Source organism: Natrix helvetica (genome assembly GCF_964273705.1).
Source record: "Natrix helvetica genome assembly, chromosome: 1".
Lineage (NCBI taxonomy): Eukaryota > Metazoa > Chordata > Lepidosauria > Squamata > Natricidae > Natrix > Natrix helvetica.
In genome coordinates this window covers 6,004,280-6,022,322 of record NC_138548.1, presented here as the reverse complement: position 1 = coordinate 6,022,322, position 18,043 = coordinate 6,004,280, and the positions used below count along the sequence as shown (strand labels likewise).

General features: G+C 46.5%; 1 protein-coding gene across 1 annotated transcript; it reads right to left on the bottom strand.

Annotated features, from left to right (window-relative positions):
- Window positions 1-228: 228 nt before the first annotated feature.
- LOC309384241 (protein-lysine 6-oxidase-like) lies at window positions 229-17,391 on the bottom strand (the record flags this gene model as incomplete). The annotated part of the gene is made up of 6 exons (XM_081937482.1): window positions 229-500; window positions 1,714-1,809; window positions 3,583-3,739; window positions 5,634-5,771; window positions 14,691-14,799; window positions 16,899-17,391. 6 exons carry the CDS (start codon window positions 17,389-17,391, stop codon window positions 297-299), a joined length of 1,197 nt encoding a protein of 398 aa, XP_081793608.1. The 3' UTR covers window positions 229-296.
- Window positions 17,392-18,043: the final 652 nt, after the last annotated feature.

The window sequence follows — 18,043 nt, the reverse complement described above, 5'->3', positions numbered from 1 at the left end:
TCCCATCGGTTGGGCTTTTCTGCTTCCTGTCTCTTGACAAAAGGCCTTGCATCTTGAGGGCAAAACTCCCCCCCCGATTTTTTGGGGTGTGTGTGTGAATCTCCAAGGGGCGAGCGATCCATTCCATGTCGCTCCTAGAGATCATGAGGACGCTTCTACGTCCTACAATGCCGTGACGACACCCGTAAGAGGACAACGAAAAGGAAGATGGACAACGAAATATCGAGTTTCAAGCTCCACCCCTTTTGTAAACTCCCGTACAAGGAGGCGGGTCTTGGGTGGTAAGGACGCTTCCGCTATCTTGCCTGGTGTGACCTTCCTCCCCTCCTGGCGGATCCCGATGGTCCAACCCACCAATCCAGGCCGTATTTGCCTTGGAGATACCTTGTAATTCGGCAGTTTTTCGTGTCGACGTACACTCCCGTGTACCCAATATCACACTGGACAACGTTATTGGAGAAGTCCGACTCGGCCACCAGGAAATCAGGGTTGACGGTCACCTTGAAAAGAGGACAGGAAATCTGTCACGCTCCATCCCTTGGCATCCGGAGTTGGTCTTTCCTTCTCACTCAGGACCATCCTTGTCCTCACCACTCACAACAGTCAGTGGCTCAAACATAGGGGAAAACTGGTAGTCTTTAACTTGCAACAGTTCACTTAGTGACCAAAGGTACAACGGTGCTAAAAAAAGTGACTTTGGACCATTTTTCACACATACGCCCGTTGCAGCCGTCCCTGTGGTCACACGGTCAAAATTTGGACGCTTTGCAACTGGGTCATGTAGTCCTCGACTTACAGCAGGTCGTTTACTGACCATTCGAAGTTACAATGGGGCTTTAAAAAGGGACTCATGACTATTTTTCACACTTACGACCATTGCAGCATCTCCGTGGTCATGTGTTACATTCGGATGTTTGAGAACTGGCTCGTATTTATGACGGTCGCAGTGTCCTGGGGTCACATGATCTCCTTTTTGCAACCACCTGATGAGCGAAGTCCATGGGGAAGCTGGATTCACTTAGCAACCGGATTACTAGCTTCTCAACTGCAATGTTTCACTTAACAGCAGCAAGAAAGTTTGTACAATGGGGCAAAACTCACTTGGCCACATAAATTCTGGGCTCGATTGTGGTTGTAAGTCGAGGACTGCCTGTGTTTATGACGGTGGCAGTTTCTCGGGGTCATTTTTGCGACCTTTTCACAAGCAAAGTCCATGGGGAAGCCAGTTTCACTTAACAACCATGTTACTCACTGTAACAACTGCAGTGATTCGCTTAACAACTCTGGCAAGAAAGATCATCAAAAGGGGCAAAACTCAACAACTGTCTCGCTTAGCAACGGAAACTCAATTGTGATCATAAGTCGAGGACTGCCTGCATATATGACGGTTGCAGTTTCTCGGGGTCACGTGGGATTACCTTTTGCGACCTTCTGACTTAACAGCGAGAAAGTTTGTACAATGGGGCAAAACTCACTTGGCCACATAAATTCTGGGCTCGATTGTGGTTGTAAGTTGAGGACTGCCTGTGTCTATGACGGTGGCAGTTTCTCGGGGTCACTTTTGCGACCTTCTCAAAAGCAAAGTCAACGGGGAAGGTGGTTTCACTTAACAACCGTGTTTCCGGCTTAACCACTGCCATGGTTCGCTTAACAACCGGGGAATGAAAGGTTATAACAATGGGACGGAATTCACTGATGATGACGTGGACTTGCCTTGAGGATATAGTTTCCAGGAGGGACGTCGGTAATATCAATCCACTGGCAGTCAATATTGGCGTGGTAGGTATCGTAACAGCCAGGGCTCAGACCCTGAGGGGAGAGGCAAAATGACACTTATTTATTTTTATTGACGAATCACATCTGGCCGCCAGCCTTACACGCAAACTCTGGGCAGCTAAAAACTATCAGCGGAAAGCAGAATTACGATATTACCTATTTTTGCCTTAAGTCTGCTTCAGCAATTTATCAATAACAGAGTAAGAGGATTGGAAGGGGGAACAGGCGGCACGCAGAGCTCTCTCTGCGGGCACTCAAGCCGTCGCCCCAGCCCAGCTCCACTGTGCATGTGTGCGCACCTCCCGCCGGCCAGCTGGTCTTTAGATCTCTCCGGCGCATGCGAGGGGAACGGGGTACATGCGGGGGACGCGCACATGCATGTGTGGGGAGAGGCGCATGTATGGGGGGGCACTCGCATTGCATTTTGGGGGCTCGTGCACCGTTTTGGCTTCCAGGTTAGTGCAGGAGGACTTCCAGGCCCAAATCGGTGTGTGTGGTGCGTGTGCGACTCCTCGTGTCCCATTTTGGCTTCCAGATTGGTGCAGGAGAACGTCTACTTGGAAACCACTTCTGGACTTAGTGCTCGAGGTGGAAAAAAAAATGAAATGTTGATTTTGGATTTTACCGATGAGATAGATTGGTGGTTAATAGAAATGACTAGTTTATACTATTTGAGAAGTTTCCAAAAGATGACCTCATTAATTTACGAGCCTCGAGACAAAGTTCAAAAGAAATCTATTCATTTATTAGGATCATCATTTTGGCATGTTCTTCTGTGGAGCCGAAACTGATTTCCACTTAATGGCGTCTGAACCTTACCCCTGTATCCCTTCCCTTCTATCTGTGTCATAAATCACATCCACCAACAAGGTGCTGCGGCAGGCTATGAACGTGCGCATTTCACACACTAGCTGTAGAAATATGAGACCTGACACTGGCCAAAGGTATACATGGCATTCTCCTGTCTTTTCTCTCTTTTTTATGTCAACTTGATAATAGTCATGGAAATGCTTTACAAGTTGACATTATTATTAAAAAGTAAAAAGTTGAGGTTTGTGGTAACTGTCTTTTTCAACTGCACCAGAGGGAGTCTGGAAGTCAATGCCTCCCTCACTTTTCTCTCCTTCTTTTCTACACTTCTCCTTTCCTCTTTCCCTCCTCCTTGTTCCCCACTATTTGCTTTTGTATTTTTCTATTTTATTTTATAAGCTAATAAGAGTGGTATAATGGGGAAGCTGTGAGTTTGATCCTAGGTAGAGGCTCATATTTCTCTCTTTGGGCACAACGAAAATATATCTGCTGCAAAAACTCCCCATTGGTGACAGGAAGGGCATCTGGCCAGGAAACACTCAGCTCCATTCACTTGCCCTGACTCCACCCCGCAAGCCCTTTTTGTTAACAATCAATCTATCTAATTGGCAAAATCCATAACCAGCATTTCATTTTCCCCCCCACCTCAAGCACAAAGTCCAGAAGTGGTTTCCAAGTAGAAACAAAAGTCATTGTGTTGTTTTTTCCCCCCTACCCCGAGCACAAAGTCCAGAAATGGTTTCCAAGTAGAAACGAAAGTACCGCAGTTGTGATTTTTCTTCAATCAAAATGGTCAATTTAGCCATCTCTGCTAACTCCATCAAAAGCCGCGGTGCTTATCCATTGTATATAGATTTTACTTGCTTATAATATAAAACAGGGAAATAAATGATGAAGAAACATTTTATAAGCGAATAAACTCTACATGCAATGGATAAGCACCGCGGTTTGCGGAGATGGGCAGATCCAGCTGAGGAAAAGTCAGCCATCGCGCACCTGGATATGAGCGGTGCAAGCATAGCGTCGTCGGAACTCTGCGTCGCAAGAGGTGTCCTCCAGGCAGAAACTGGCTTTGTGACCCTCGGCCACCTTCTCATGGGAGACGACATCCAGAAGGTCATAGTTGCTGAAGGCTTCCATGCTATGATAATGCCTGGAAGAAAGAAGGTGTTTAGAAGCTGCCGGTAAGTCCTCGTTTCACAGTAGTTCATTTAGCGACCGCTCAAAGCTATAACAGCCCTGAAAACAGTGACTTATAGCCACTTCCCGCACTTTTGACCGTTGCGTCGTGTCCGCAGTCATGTGATCAGAATTTGGGCACTAGGCACCTGGCATGTATTTACGATGGTTGCAGAGTTGTTATTTAGTAACTGCAGTGTTTCACTTAACAGCCATGGCCAAAAAGGTGATAAAATGGAGTGTGACTCACTTAACAACTCTTCCTTGATGTAAGTTGAGGACTATCTGTATCTATTGTATCTATTCTATTCTATTCATATTATACTATTACATTATACGATAATATATACATTATACCATATACAATGCATGTATACATTATATTACATATTACAATTTCTACTCTATTCTATTCATATCATACTATTACATGATTATACCATAATGTATAGTATTATCCCATATATATACATGTATACATTATACTACGTACCGTATAAATAGCATAAGACGTACCCTTTTCCCTCAAAAAAGAGGCTGAAAATCTGGGTGCGTCTTATACATCGAATACAGCATTTTTTGCCTCCCGAAGCCCCCCCCCTCACCAAAATGGCTGTGCATAGCCTTATGGAGGCTTTCAGAGACCTCCTGGGGAGAGCAGAAATAAGCAAAAAACGGGCCATTTTTTGCCTCCCCCAGCTCCTAGCAGCACTCTATAAGCCTCCATAAGGCTATGCATGCAATTTTTTTGACAAAAAATGGGCCCGTTTTCCCGAGGTTTGCAGAGTGCAAAAACTTGTTTTTTTCCTTTTGGAAAGCTCTTTAGCAGATTGAGGAGAATTAGATTGATCAAGTGCTGTGCCAACAGAAACAAAGTCTTAGGTGCTGCAGATTATCAGCAATTTCCTTCTCTAGCACATGGATAAATACACCTGGAAACATCTACCTACCTCCTACTCTCTCTCTCTATAGAAGAGGTTCCACAAATCTACAGTGCCGTTTAGAACCGGTTCCAGCTCCCTCCCCCCGCTCGTCCGCACTTCATCAAGATGAAGAGCGAGAGGAGGAATTCTGGGAGTTGAAGTCCACAAGTCTTAAAGCTGTCAAGTTTGAACAACCCTGTGGTTTTTTTTCTAAAGGGTTAGGGGTGCAAGGGTCTTATAACTTGACAGCTTTAAGATTTGCACACTTCAATGCCAGAGTTCCTGAGCCAACATAACTAGAGGAGGAATTCTGGGAGTTGAAGTCTACAAGTCTTAAAGCTGTCAAGTTTGAACACCCCTGGGTTTTTCTTTTCTAAAGGGTTAGGGGTGCAAGGGTCCTGTAGCTTGACAGCTTTAAGACTTGCGTGCTTCAAATACCAGCGTTTCTGAGCCAACATTTTGGTTGCTAAGCAAGAGCGATGTTAAGTGAGTTTCACCACATTTTACAAGTTGGCCACGCCCACCTAGTCACATGGTTGGCAAGCCACTCCCACCCTGTCACATGGCCAACAAGCCACTCCCACAAAGCAGGCCACACCTACAGAACAGGTTCTAAAAAATTTTGAAATCCACCACTGCTACCTACTTACCTACTCTGTCTCTCTCCTTACTTACCTACTGTATTTCTCTCTCTCTCTCCCTCTCTCTACCTACCTACTTTTTAAAAAATTTGCCTCTTCAAAACCTTGGTGCATCTTATACTCCAGTGCATCTTATACTCCTAAAAATACGGTGTTACATATTACAATTTCTATTCTATTCTTTCTTAATTTCATTCTCTTATTTTCTCTTCTATTTCTATTATTTCTATTTCTATTTCTGATGGTGCGCTTGATAAACGGGTCAGCCTTGCCCAATCATCCCCACCCCGTTTGGCTCACTTACTGGTGACAGCTGTGCCACTCCCACTGGTGTCGCGGCTTCACCGGGAGGAAGTCCGCCGTTCCTCGATTCTTCACTCTTTGGGGGAAACGAAGGAGGACGCGGGAGCTGATCTTACTCACCCCGGGCTGGTAGGCGGATCTGCGGGAAAAATGGGGGACACAAAAACAATGGAAAACTTCACCCGCTGGAACTGAGTGGCTGCCTCCCGTATTAGAGGTAGTCCTCGCCTTATGACCCATGCGTTGAGCGGTCGTTGAAACGGCACTGAGGAAAGGGACTTGCATGCTTACGACCGTTGGACATCCTTGTGATTACACGATCACGACCGAAGATCTAGAAGACCAGCTAACCTTCATGAAGGTTGCAGGTTCCTGAATCAGGTGAGGGCTATTGGGGACCTTCCTAAATGGCTTCCCTGAAGCAAAGTCACTGGGGAAGCTGACAGGGAAAACCACAGGTCAAGGTCATGTGATGTCTCGCTTAATGACCGCATCGCTTAGTGATGCATTTTCCGGTCCCAATCGTGGTTGTAAGTCAAGGGTAACTCAATTGCTAGCTAATTCCAGCATTTGCTGCTTTTGGTTGTTTTCCTTCTTTCCTTCCTTCCTTCCTTCCTTCCTTCCTTCCTTCCTTCCTTCCTTCCTTCCTTCCTTCCTTTTTGTAATTATTTAATATTTATTTATTTATTTTGTCATGTTTATGCAGTGTATATTGGAGGTGGAGACCCTTTGAAGAGCTGTATGCCACGAAATTTCATTTTTGTATATGCCAATTAGTATCCATTCAAAGTGACAATAAAGTTTTTCTAAGTTTCTTCTATTTGACAATGAGTAGTGATTGCAATAGCGCTCAGACTTATATACCGCTTTGTAGCCCTTCCTAAGTGGTTTACAGTCAGCATCTTTCTCCCAACAACCTGGGTCCTCCTTTCACCGACCTCGGAAGGACCGAAGCCTGAGTCAACCTTGAGCCGGTCAGGATCGAACTCTTGGCAGTGGGAAGAGTCAGCCTGCAATACTGGATTCTAACTCCTGTGCCAGTCTTTGAGAGAATATACACAGAAATGATAGATATTGCAGATAGAGAGAAGCTAGAGATACTGTATACCAGCGATGGCGAACCTTTATGGCTCGCGTGCCACAAGTGGGGGGAGCGCAGGGGGGTCGTGTCCGGGCGTGCCGCACCCATAATGCAATGCGCGACTCCCCAGTGCGCATGCGCGCACAACGCGCGACCCCCCCATTTTTACATGCTTTTTTCGCCCTCCCCAGGCTCCAGAGGCTTTATAGGAGCCTGGGGAGGGCGAAAAGAGCCTCCCCCGCCCCACCGGAGGCCCTCCGGAGGCTTCAGGGACCGTCCGGAGGCTTCACTGAAGCCTTCGGAACACTTAAAACCACCCTCCGAGCAAACCGGAAGTTGCTCGGAGGGTGGCTTTAAGCGCTCCGAAGGCATCAGGGAAGCCTCCGGACGGTCCCTGAAGCCTTCGGTGGGGCGGGGGAGGCTCTTGTCGCCCTCCCCAGGCTCCTATAAAGCCTCTGGATCCTGGGGAAGGCGAAAAATAGCTTTTAAAAAGGTGAACTCAGCTGGCCAGTGCGCGCATGCGTGCTGGCCAGCTAACAGGGCAGCGCCTCGCGTGCCCTGACAAATGGCTCCGCGTGCCACTTGTGGCACACGTGATATAGGTTCACCATCACTGCCATATATGATAGTTGATAGTTAGCAATAGCATTTTATATAACGCTTTGTAGCCCCTTTCTAAGCAGTTTACAGAATCAGCCTCTTTCCCCCAACAACCTGGGTCCTCCTTTTACAGACCTTGGAAGGATGGAAGGCTGAGTCAACCTTGAGGCGGTCAGGATCGAACTGCTGGCAGTGGGCAGAGTTTGCCTGCAATGCTGCATTCTAAGCACTGCACCACCAATATTGGGGATTTTGAAAGAAAACATTCAAATTGGCTTCCCCTGGTCTAAACTACAATTTGTGCCCCCCCCCATACTTTAAAGAAAGGGAGAGACGGAGGGAGGGAAAGAAGGAAGGAAGGATGATAGGTTTGTAAATATCTGTTGAGAAGATTGGAAGTCATTGTATCATTTCCTTCCTTCCTTCCTTCCTTCCTTCCTTCCTTCCTTCCTTCCTTCCTTCCTTCCTTCCTTCCTTCCTTCATCCCTTCCATCCTTCCTTACCTCCCTCCCTCCCTTCTTTCTCTCTTTCTCTTCTTCTCTTCCTTCCTTCCTTCCTTTTTTCTCCCCCTTTTCTCCTTTCCTCTCCTCCCCTCCCTTCTACTTTCAGTTCTTTATTTTTTCCTTTAAATTTATCTTTGGCTTTTATGTAAACACCCCAATAAAAAATTTTTTAAAGGAAAAGGTATATTACATCATCTGTTTCAAGGCAGTTTCCCCCCCCCCTTCATTTTACAAATCTGTTTTTACCCAAGTACCGTACTACATTTCTGCTTTGAAGAAGCTGACTCAAAACCTCCCATCTGAGAAAACACACAAAAGAGTATTTGTCAGGCCTGCAGAAATCTTTTCTTTTGGATCTTTGGCCTGCCACACTTTCTATTATTCTACTATGCATTTTCTATTGTGGGAAATTGGGGATTATATGGATGATATGTAGCTGTGACGAAATTCAATACAATACAATACAATAGTAGAGTTGGAAGGGACCTTGGAGGTCTTCTAGTCCAACCCCCTGCCTAGGCAGGAAACCCTATACCGTTTCAGACAAATGGCTATCCAACATCTTCTTAAAGACTTCCAGTGTTGGGGCATTCACAACTTCTGGAGGCAACTTCTGTTCCACTGATTAATTGTTCTAACTGTCAGGAAATTTCTCCTCAGTTCTAGGTTGCTTCTCTCCTTGATTAGTTTCCACCCATTGCTTCTTGTCCTGTCTAGAAAGCCAAGGTCATCCTTTGTCTCTGCACCTCTGCCCCTGACCAGAACTGGATGGGTGGAACCGCCAGCATGGCAATGGAAGATTGGACCACATGATGGACTTGTGGGTGTGAGAGCAAGATCTTGAACTTTCAACTAGGTGGGGAAAACCAGGAAGCTTTCAGATTTGGGTTTTCCCAGATGTGCCAACATGGCTCTCTTAATAAATTGGAACTTTGAGGAATCATTTGCCTTGGACTCTGATTTACTTTGGGATGCTATTTGGAATCCTGACCGTATTTTTTCCAACTCGTGTGAATTCTGCGCAGGAGGCTGAACTGGGGATCTCCTTCCCCAGTTAAACCCAAGCTCTAAAAAAAAAGTGTTTCTCAACCTTGCAACTTTCAGCTGAGCGGACTTCAACTCCCAGAATTCCCCAGCCAGCCGTGCATATAAACACCTCAACAAATATAAATTCTATATTTGGCTGGCTGATGAATTCTGGGAGTTGAAGTCCGTTCAGCTTCAAGTGGTCAACGTAGACTGCTCTTAAAGAAGTACAGATAGTCCTCGATTTACAACAGTTTGTTTAGTGATGGTTCAAAGTTACAACAGCACTGAAACAAAGCGAATGATGACCGCTCTTCATACTTACGACGGTTGAGGGCATCCTCTTAGTTACATGAACAAAATTCAGACAATTCGCAACTGAATTGTCATATTTATGACGGTCGCAGTTTGTCCCGGGAAGGTGGGGTGGGGGAGTGTCATGCGATCCTCTTTTGCGACCTCCGACCTCCTGACAAGCTAAGTCCACAGGGAGAGGCAGATTTACTTAACAAGCGTGGAACTAACAGAACAGCTGCTTCGATTGACTTAACGGTGGCAAGAAAGATGGAAAACGGGGCAAAACTCACTTAACTGATGTCTCGCTTAGCAACACAATTTTTGGGCTCAAAAATACAAGCTGGGCGGATATGACCTCATAGACGACCCTCAGTCTGTCAAGGACCTTGGAGTACTCATCTCAAATGGTCTAAGTGCCAGGGCTCACTGTAAGAGCATTGCCAAAAAGGCATTAAGAGTTGTTAACCTAATCTTGCAAAGCTTCTTCTCCGGAGCAGGGGTGGGTTCCTGCCAGTTCTAAGCTCTTCTATAGAAGAGGTTCCACAAATCTACCGTGCCGTTTAGAACCGGTTCCAGCTCCCTCCCCCCACCCGTCCGCACATCATCAAGATGAAGAGCGAGAGGAGGAATTCTGGGAGTTGAAGTCCACAAGTCTTAAAGCTGTCAATTTTGAACACCCCTGGGGTTTTTTTTCTAAAGGGTTAGGGGTGCAAGGGTCTTGTAACTTGGCAGCTTTAAGACTTGCATACTTCAATGCCAGAGTTCCTGAGCCAAAATGACTGGAGGAGGAATTCTGGGAGTTGAAGTCCACAAGTCTTAAAGCTGTCAAGTTTGAACACCCCTGGTTTTTTTTTTCTAAAGGGTTTGGAGTACAAGGGTCTTGTAACTGGACAGCTTTAAGATTTGCGTACTTCAAATACAGAGTTTCTGAGCCAACATTTTGGTTGCTAAGCAGCAAGCCACTCTTACTCGGTCACATGGCTGGCAAGCCACTCTCATCCGGTCACATGGCTGGCAAGCCACCCCCACCCAGTCGCATAGCTGGCAAGCCACTCCTACAAAGCAGGCCACACCTACAGAAGAGGTTCTAAAAAAATTTGAAACCCACCACTGCTCCGGTAACATTGTACTGCTAACTAGAGCATACAAAACCTTTGCCAGACCATTCCCCAAATACAGCTTGTCTGCCTGGAATCCACACTGTATATCGGACAGTAACATGATTGAGTGGGTCCAGAAGTATTTCACAAGAAGAGTCCTCCACTCCTCTGCTCACAATAGAATCCCTTATGCCGCCAGGCTTGAAATTTTGGGCTTGAGCAATCTGGAACTACATTGCCTACGATCGGACCCCAGCTTAGTACACAAAATTATCTGCTATAACGTCCTACCTGTCAATGACTACTTCAGCTTCAACCTCAATAACACACGGGCAAACAATCAATACAAACTCACGGTCAAGGCCAAACTCGATTGCAGAAAATACGACTTCAGCAACAGAGTGCTCAACACCTGGAATGCTCTACCTGACTCTGTTGTTACAGCCTCAAACCCCCATAATTTTATAATTACTATGTTATAAATACGAGAATAATAGGACGATACAGAATATAACATAAAGATTTTGTTTTGTTTTATTGGATTTATATGCCGCCCTTCTCCCAAAGGACTCAAGGCGGCGTACAACATTAAAAAACACACATCCCGAAAGTTAAAAAGAAATTAAATACATATCCCCCCCCAAAAAAACCCAACCCAATTTATAGGACAATACATTTAAAAAATGAGTTAAAATTAACAGGCCAGGCCGGCTTGCTGGCAAAGCCAACTTTTTAGGGCACGTCGGAAGGACCGGAGGTCAGGGATTATGCGGAGCTCCGGGGGCAGCTCATTCCAGAGGGAAGGCGCTCCCACAGAGAAGGCTCTCTCCCTGGGGGTCACCAACCGACACTGCCTGGCCGATGGCACCCTGAGGAGGCCAACTCTGTGGGATCGTACTGGACGGTGGGAGGCTACTGGTGGCAGTAGGTGGTCTCGCAGGTACCCTGGGCCTAAGCCATGGAGCGCTTTAAAGATCATAATTAATACCTTGAATCGCACCCGGAAAACAACCGGCAACCAGTGCAGGCCGCCTAAAAGGGGTGTAACATGGGAGCACCTAGGTACCCCCATGATAACCCGCGTGGCCGCATTCTGGACCAGCTGAAGCCTCCGGGTGCTCTTCAAGGGCAGCCCCATGTAGAGAGCATTGCAGTAGTCCAGGCGAGAAAGGACGAGGGCATGAGTGACTGTGCACATATTATTATTTGGTAGATTTAAGATGATGTAATGAACTGTCATGACGTAACTGAATCCAATATCTAGAATATCTCGTTTAAAATGAAGGAACGATGGTGATAGTTAAATAAATGTGATACAACGATAATGTATACGAATATATTTGATATTTGATAATATGTGATTTCATATAAATTGTAAGGGATGACTATGGAAAGGATGCACAAAAGCCTTGTAGCCAATCGACACACCACATTGTAATGGAAGATGGTTTTATGTTTTATGTTTTGTTTGTCTATGTCTGTCTAAAAATAAAAAATAATAATAACCCTCCCCCCCCATAATTTTAACCTTAGACTGTCTACCGTGGACCTCCCCCCATTCCTAATAGGTCCGTAAAGGGGTGTGTGTGCATAAGCACACCAGCATGCTTTCCGTCCCCATTTACTTGCACTCATTTCATGCGCTCCTGTCCATGTTTATACTTATATACTTATATACCATGTTTATACTTATATATCTGTTATCTCGTACGTGTCTGACAAACTAAAAATAAAGAAATAAATAAATAAAATTCTGGTTGTACGTCGAGGACTGTCTGAATGTCGGGAAGGCCGTGGGGGGCGGGTGGTGGTGTCAGAGAAAGAGAAGCGGGCAATTCATCAACTGAGCAAATAGGCGAAGAGTGGCAAGCCATGAGTGACCCTTCTATGCCACTCTGGCCGGCCTCACAGCCCACTTTGTCGGAGTGTTTACAGGAAAACCGCCCCTCCTTAATTTTGGCACTTTCTAAGTTGGGATCTGTAAAGAGACAACCACACTCTTTCCCCCAACTTTAGACCTTCTTTAGATCCAGCGGAGGTAAACACCAGACATTCCTTTCTCCTCCGCCCCCAAATTACTGCAGGAAAATATTCCCAATTCTGCTTTCAGACCGTACTTTTCCTCGGTCACTTGGCAACGAGAGATTTTGGATGGAGATGCTGGCTGAGTTCTGCAAACATCCCTCAAAGAAACTTGCTATTCGATAGGCAAAACCTAGAGCACCAGAACCAGTGAAATAACAGAATAGCAGAGCTGGAAGGGACCTTGGAGGTCTTCTAGTCCAACCCCCTGCTCAAGCAGGAGACCCTGCACCATTCTAGAGAAACGGTTCTGCAAATCTCTTCTTAAAACCCTCCAGGGATGGAGCACCCATAGCTTCTGGTGGCAAGCTGTTCCACTGGTTAATTGTCCTCACTGTCAGGAAATCTCTCCTTAGTTCTAGGTGGGTTCTCTCTTTGATAACTAAGACGATTCAGGGACTGGAGACTAAAACATATGAAGAACGGTTGCAGGAACTGGGGATGTCTAGTTTAATGAAAAGAAGGACTAGGGAAGACATAATAGCAGTCTTCCAATATCTCAGGGGCTGCCACAAAGAAAAGGGAGTCAAACTATTCTCCAAGGCATCTGAGGGCAGGACAAGAAGCAATGGGTGGAAACTAATCAAGGAGAGAAGCAACCTGGAATTAAGGAGAAACTTCCTAATAGGACAATTAACCAGTGGAACAGCTTGCCACTAGAAGTTGTGGATCCTTCATCACTGGAGGTTTTGAAGAAGAGATACTGTGGACAGCCACTTGTCTAAAATGGCATGAGGTCTTTTGCATTTATTAGTGTGTCAAACATGTACAAGAGAGCAGATATAAATATAAACATGGATATGAACGAAAGAAATGATTACAAATAAATGGGGACAGTAGGACAGGGAAGGTAGGCACGCTGGTGCTCTTAGGCACACTTCCTTGTCTCCTGCTTGAGCAGAGGGTTGGACTAGAAGACCTTCAAGGTCCCTTCCAACTGTATTATTCTTTGTTCTCTGCTTTAACTGGGGTCAGCTTAGTGTGCAAAAGGAGGAGGGTCAGCAATTATGAGTCGGGCTGGGTCTTATGAGTTATGGTTGCTTTTACATAAAGAAGAGCAACAAAGATGATTAGGGGACTGAAGGCTAAAACATATGAAGAACAGTTGCAGGAATTAGGTATGTAGTTGAATGAAAAGAAGGATTTGGAGTGACAGGATAGCAGCCTTCCAATATTTGGGGGTGTCACTGCGTTAATTGGTTTGCCAACATGTGCTTATATTCTGAGTTATACAGTAGACTGAATTGTTTCTTATCTGACAATGATTAATGCGCATGTCACATAATATGTCACACATTCTTTACTTCCCTTCTCATCTTCCGTTCGCCTGCCAAGAGGACGCAGGCACATAACTCTGCCAAAATGTAGTTAATTGAGTTAGCAAGATTTGTATTTTATTTTATTTTATATTAAAGTGTTTTTAATTAGAATATGCTCCGGGTTTTTATTTCTGCTTATTCGGAAGTATGCTACTAGGAGAGCCAACGGTCCACGCCTCATTAATTCAGGGTGAAACTTCCCCTGACAGGGGGGGGGTTTGTCACAGAGAAAAAAGGGTCAACCTGTACTCCGAAGCACCTAAAGGCAGGACAAGAAGCAATGGATGGAAACTAAGCAAGGAGAGAAGCAACTTGGAATTAAGGCTACATTTCCTAACGGTGAGAAAAATTAATCAGTGGAATTGCTTGCCACCAGAAGCTGTGAGTGCCTCATCATTGGAGGGCTTTAAGAAGAGACCGGGCAGCCATCTATCTGAAATGGTCTAGGCGGGACTCCTGCTTGAGCAGGGGTTTGGACGAGAAGATCTCCGAGGTCCCTTCCAACTCTGTTAATTTTTTATCTGCCTCTCTCCCTCATGAGGTGACTCCGAGGGGCTTACAGTGTGGAGCTTTCGAAAGATGACCTAATTAATTTGCGAGCCTCAAGACAAAGTTCAAAAGAAATCCAATCATTTATTAGGATTAACATTTTGGCATGTTCTTCTGCGGAGTCGAAACTGATTTCCACTTAATGGCGTCTGAACCTTATCCCTGTATCCCCTCCCTTCTGTCTGTGTCATAAATCACATCCACCAACAAGGTGCTGTGGCAGGCTATGAATTCCACTTAATGGTCCCTGCACTTTACCCCTGTGTCTCCCCGCCCCTCAGTCTGTGTCATAAATAATAGCCACCAACTAGGTGCTGCAGCAGGCTGTGAACTTTGCACCCCACACGCCGGCTGTAGAAATATGAGATCCGAAGGTATGCATGGAATTCTCCCTCCCGTTTTCATGCCAACTTGGTAATAGTCATGGAAACGCTTTACAAGTTGACATACAGTTTATTAAAAAAAACAACAACAACCCACCGCACAAGCTTTGTGGCCTACCTTGCAAGGCAGTTTTCTTCCGCTGCGCATTCCAAGGCGTACATCTGGACTTTCTCGATGTAGGTGGATGCTTGTAGAAAATATGGATCAGGGACCAGGTCTGGCAAGCCTGAGCAGAAAGACCGGAAGCAGCAAAATGAGAGAAACAATTAGCATTTCTGAATGAGGGCCCCCGCAGAGAATGAGGAGAGAACCTCAGAAGTTGCTTTGGGTGGGTGGGTGGGGGTTAGGCTAGATGACCTACAAGGTCCCTTCCAACTCTGTTCATCTGTTCAAGTGAGAAGAAGGGTGTCTTCTGATTGATAACAAATCAAGGACACTTTCTTCACCGGGCAAAGACCAAAGTAATGAAAGTGGATTTCTCCAACGAAGCTCTGATGGGCACCAACATGAGTTACCTTAAGGCAGGGGTGTCCAAACTTGGGAACTTTAAGACTTGTGGACTTCAACTCCCAGAATTCCCCAGCCGCTGGGGAATTCTGGGAGTTGAAGTCCACAAGTCTTAAAGTTCCCAAGTTTGGACACCCCTGCCTTAAGACCATGTTTCCCAAACTTTTTCCTACCCTACTCAAAAACTGCTCCCCAGAGTTTCCTTTTTTTTAGCCAATGTAGGTAAAACACTTTAAGTCCATTTTAAGGTCCCTGTAGTGATGGGGAATGGGTGGGTGTGTTTCTACCACCCTCAATCCAATTTGTGGTACTTAATCCAGGTTTGGAAAATGCTGGTTTAAAGGATTTGGAGGGGAGAGAATAAATGGTCTGTTGCTTGATAGTGGAAGGTCTTCCTTCCTTCCTTCCTTCCTCCTTCCTTCCTTCCTTCCTTCCTTCCTTCCTTCCTTCCTTCTCTCACTTCCATTTCCCTCCCTCTTTCCTTCCTCATTTCTTCTCCTATCATTTCCTTCCTTTCTTCCTTCTCTTTCTCCTTCCTTCCATTCCTTCTTCCCCCTCTCCCTTCCCTCCCTTCCATAATTTTCTCTTTCTTTCTCTCTTTTTCCCTCCCTCCCACCCTTCTCCCTTCTTTCCTTCCATCCCTTTCCCCTCCCCCTTGTCATCTATTCCTTTTTTCCTTCTCTCTCGTTCCTTCCTTACTCCTTCTCTCTCCATCTCTTTTCCCCTTCTAGTCCCCTCTTCCTTTAATCCTTTTCTTTTGATAGACCTCTTCTTCCTTCCACTCTCCCCCCATTTCCTGTTTATCATTCCTTCCTCCCTTCTTTCCATTCATCTATTTGACAGCCTTTCCTTTCCCATCTCTGTTCATTCCTTCTTTCTTCCCTTCCTTCCTTCCCCTCTCCCTTCTCGTCATGTATTCCTTCTTTTCTCTCTCTCTCTCATCTTTCTTTCCTTCTCTCCTTCCCTTCTGGAGTCCTCTTTTCCTTCTTGGTCCCCCCTTTCTTTTGTCAACCCTCTTCTTCCCTCCTCTCTCCCTCCCTCTCCCATTTGTCATACCTTCTTTCAATTCATGGGCTTGTCAATCCTTCCTTTCCCATCTTTCTCCTTCATTCCTTCCTCTCATATACCACATTTTCTCTGGAAATTTACACCACAATCTCCCCTCACTTTACCAAGCTGTCTTGGGGGTGCTAAATCAGACTGAAAACAAAGAAGGGGATCACACAAACTTTGGGTTTAGTTACCTGGAACTCAGGTAACCTGAACTCTTTATTCTCACCTCACCTTAACCAACCTGGGTCTAAAGCAGGGTTATTCAAATCACAGCCACCCTCCCATCCCAGCTGCAGAGAGGTCGTTCCTGGCCTACCTAACAGGATTGTTGTACACAAAATTCTACCAGGAACAGTCTTGAGCCACTGAAGAGGGAATCCCGGTGGAGTTTCATCCTCTCCTAAAACTAGGATAATTAACCAGTGGAACAGCTTGCCACTAGAAGCTGCTCCATCCCTGGAGGCTTTTAAGAAGAGACTGGACAGTCTGAAATGGGATAGGGTCTCCTGCTTGAGCAGGAAGGGGGCTGGACTAGAAGACCTCCAAGATCCCTTTCCAGCTCTATTCCGATTGAAAACTCATTTTTGTTTCCTTCAAAAATCACCTTTTGCTTTTCGGGAGCTCTCCAGCTGGGACCCAGAGCAACAGCCCCGGGGTAAGCCGTTCCCCAAAGAGCTGAGATCCAAAGCCCCCTGCCTCTATCTCCTTCACCCCCCAACCCTCCCACGCATCCCCGCCGTCGGGGGGCGGAGGGGAGCGGCTCACCGTGGTGGAAGCGGAGGGTCCCGTAACCCGACCTCTGTCGGGCTGCGCCAGGCAAGACGGCGGGACGGTCGTAGACGCTGTTCGGGGAGAGCAAAGACCCCCGGGGGTCGCCCCGGGCCGCTCCGTGGCGTCGCCGAGCCCCTCCGGCCGCGGACGCCCCGTCGGACCTGGGGTTGCCGGCTGCTCTGACTCCCGATCCGGAGGTCTGCAGCGGACCCGTCCCGGTTCCCGACCCTTCCTCTGCGCCCCTTCCCGCGGCGCTCAGGTAGAGGGTCTGGGCGGCCGGAGCCGCGGCTCGTCGGGCGGGGGGCAAGAACTGGGTAGCGCTGTTGAAGAGGCTGTAGCGGCGACCCCGGTTCTCCCAGCGGATCTGCTGCCTCCAAGCCGGCGCCCGCTGAGCCCCGCAGCCGTCGGGGAGCGTCGCCAGCACCGCCAGCAGTAGCAGCATCAGCCTCCCAGGCGGAGGTGGCCGCCGGGTCCCCCTCGCGTTCATGGCAGCCGGTGGGAATGCCAGGAGGGGAGGGGGAGGGGATGCGGGATGGCTGGTGGGAGGGGGAAGGGAGGAGCCTCGCACCCCCCACCATCGCCGTTCCTCCCCCCCCAGACCTCCAGGGACCCCTGGCCTCAAATTTCCCTCTGCGCTCCCGTGGGGAGACGAAGCGAGGGCGGCTAGACGGATTTGTTCCACTGAAGCAAAGACATGGGTGGGGGGACTGGCATGGTACCCTGATTAATTAATTAAGGAAGATCGGACGCCTGGAAACCCCTGATTTTAAATTAATAATTATAAGATGCCCGGAAACCCCTGATTAATTAAATTAATAATTATAAGATGCCTGGAAACCCCTGATTAATTAAATTAATAATTATAAGATGCCTGGAAACCCCTGATTAATTCATAATTATCAGTGCCTGGAAATCCCTGATTAATTAAATTAATAATTATCAGGTGCCTGGAAGCCCCAGGTTAATTAAATTAATAATGATCAGGTGCCTGGTAACCCCTGATTAATTAAATTAATGATTATCAGGTGCCTGGAAAAGTCCTGATTAATTAATTAATAATTATCAGGTGCCTGAAAACCCCGGATTAATTAAATTAATAGTGATCGGTGGCTGGAAACCACAGATTAATTAAATTAATA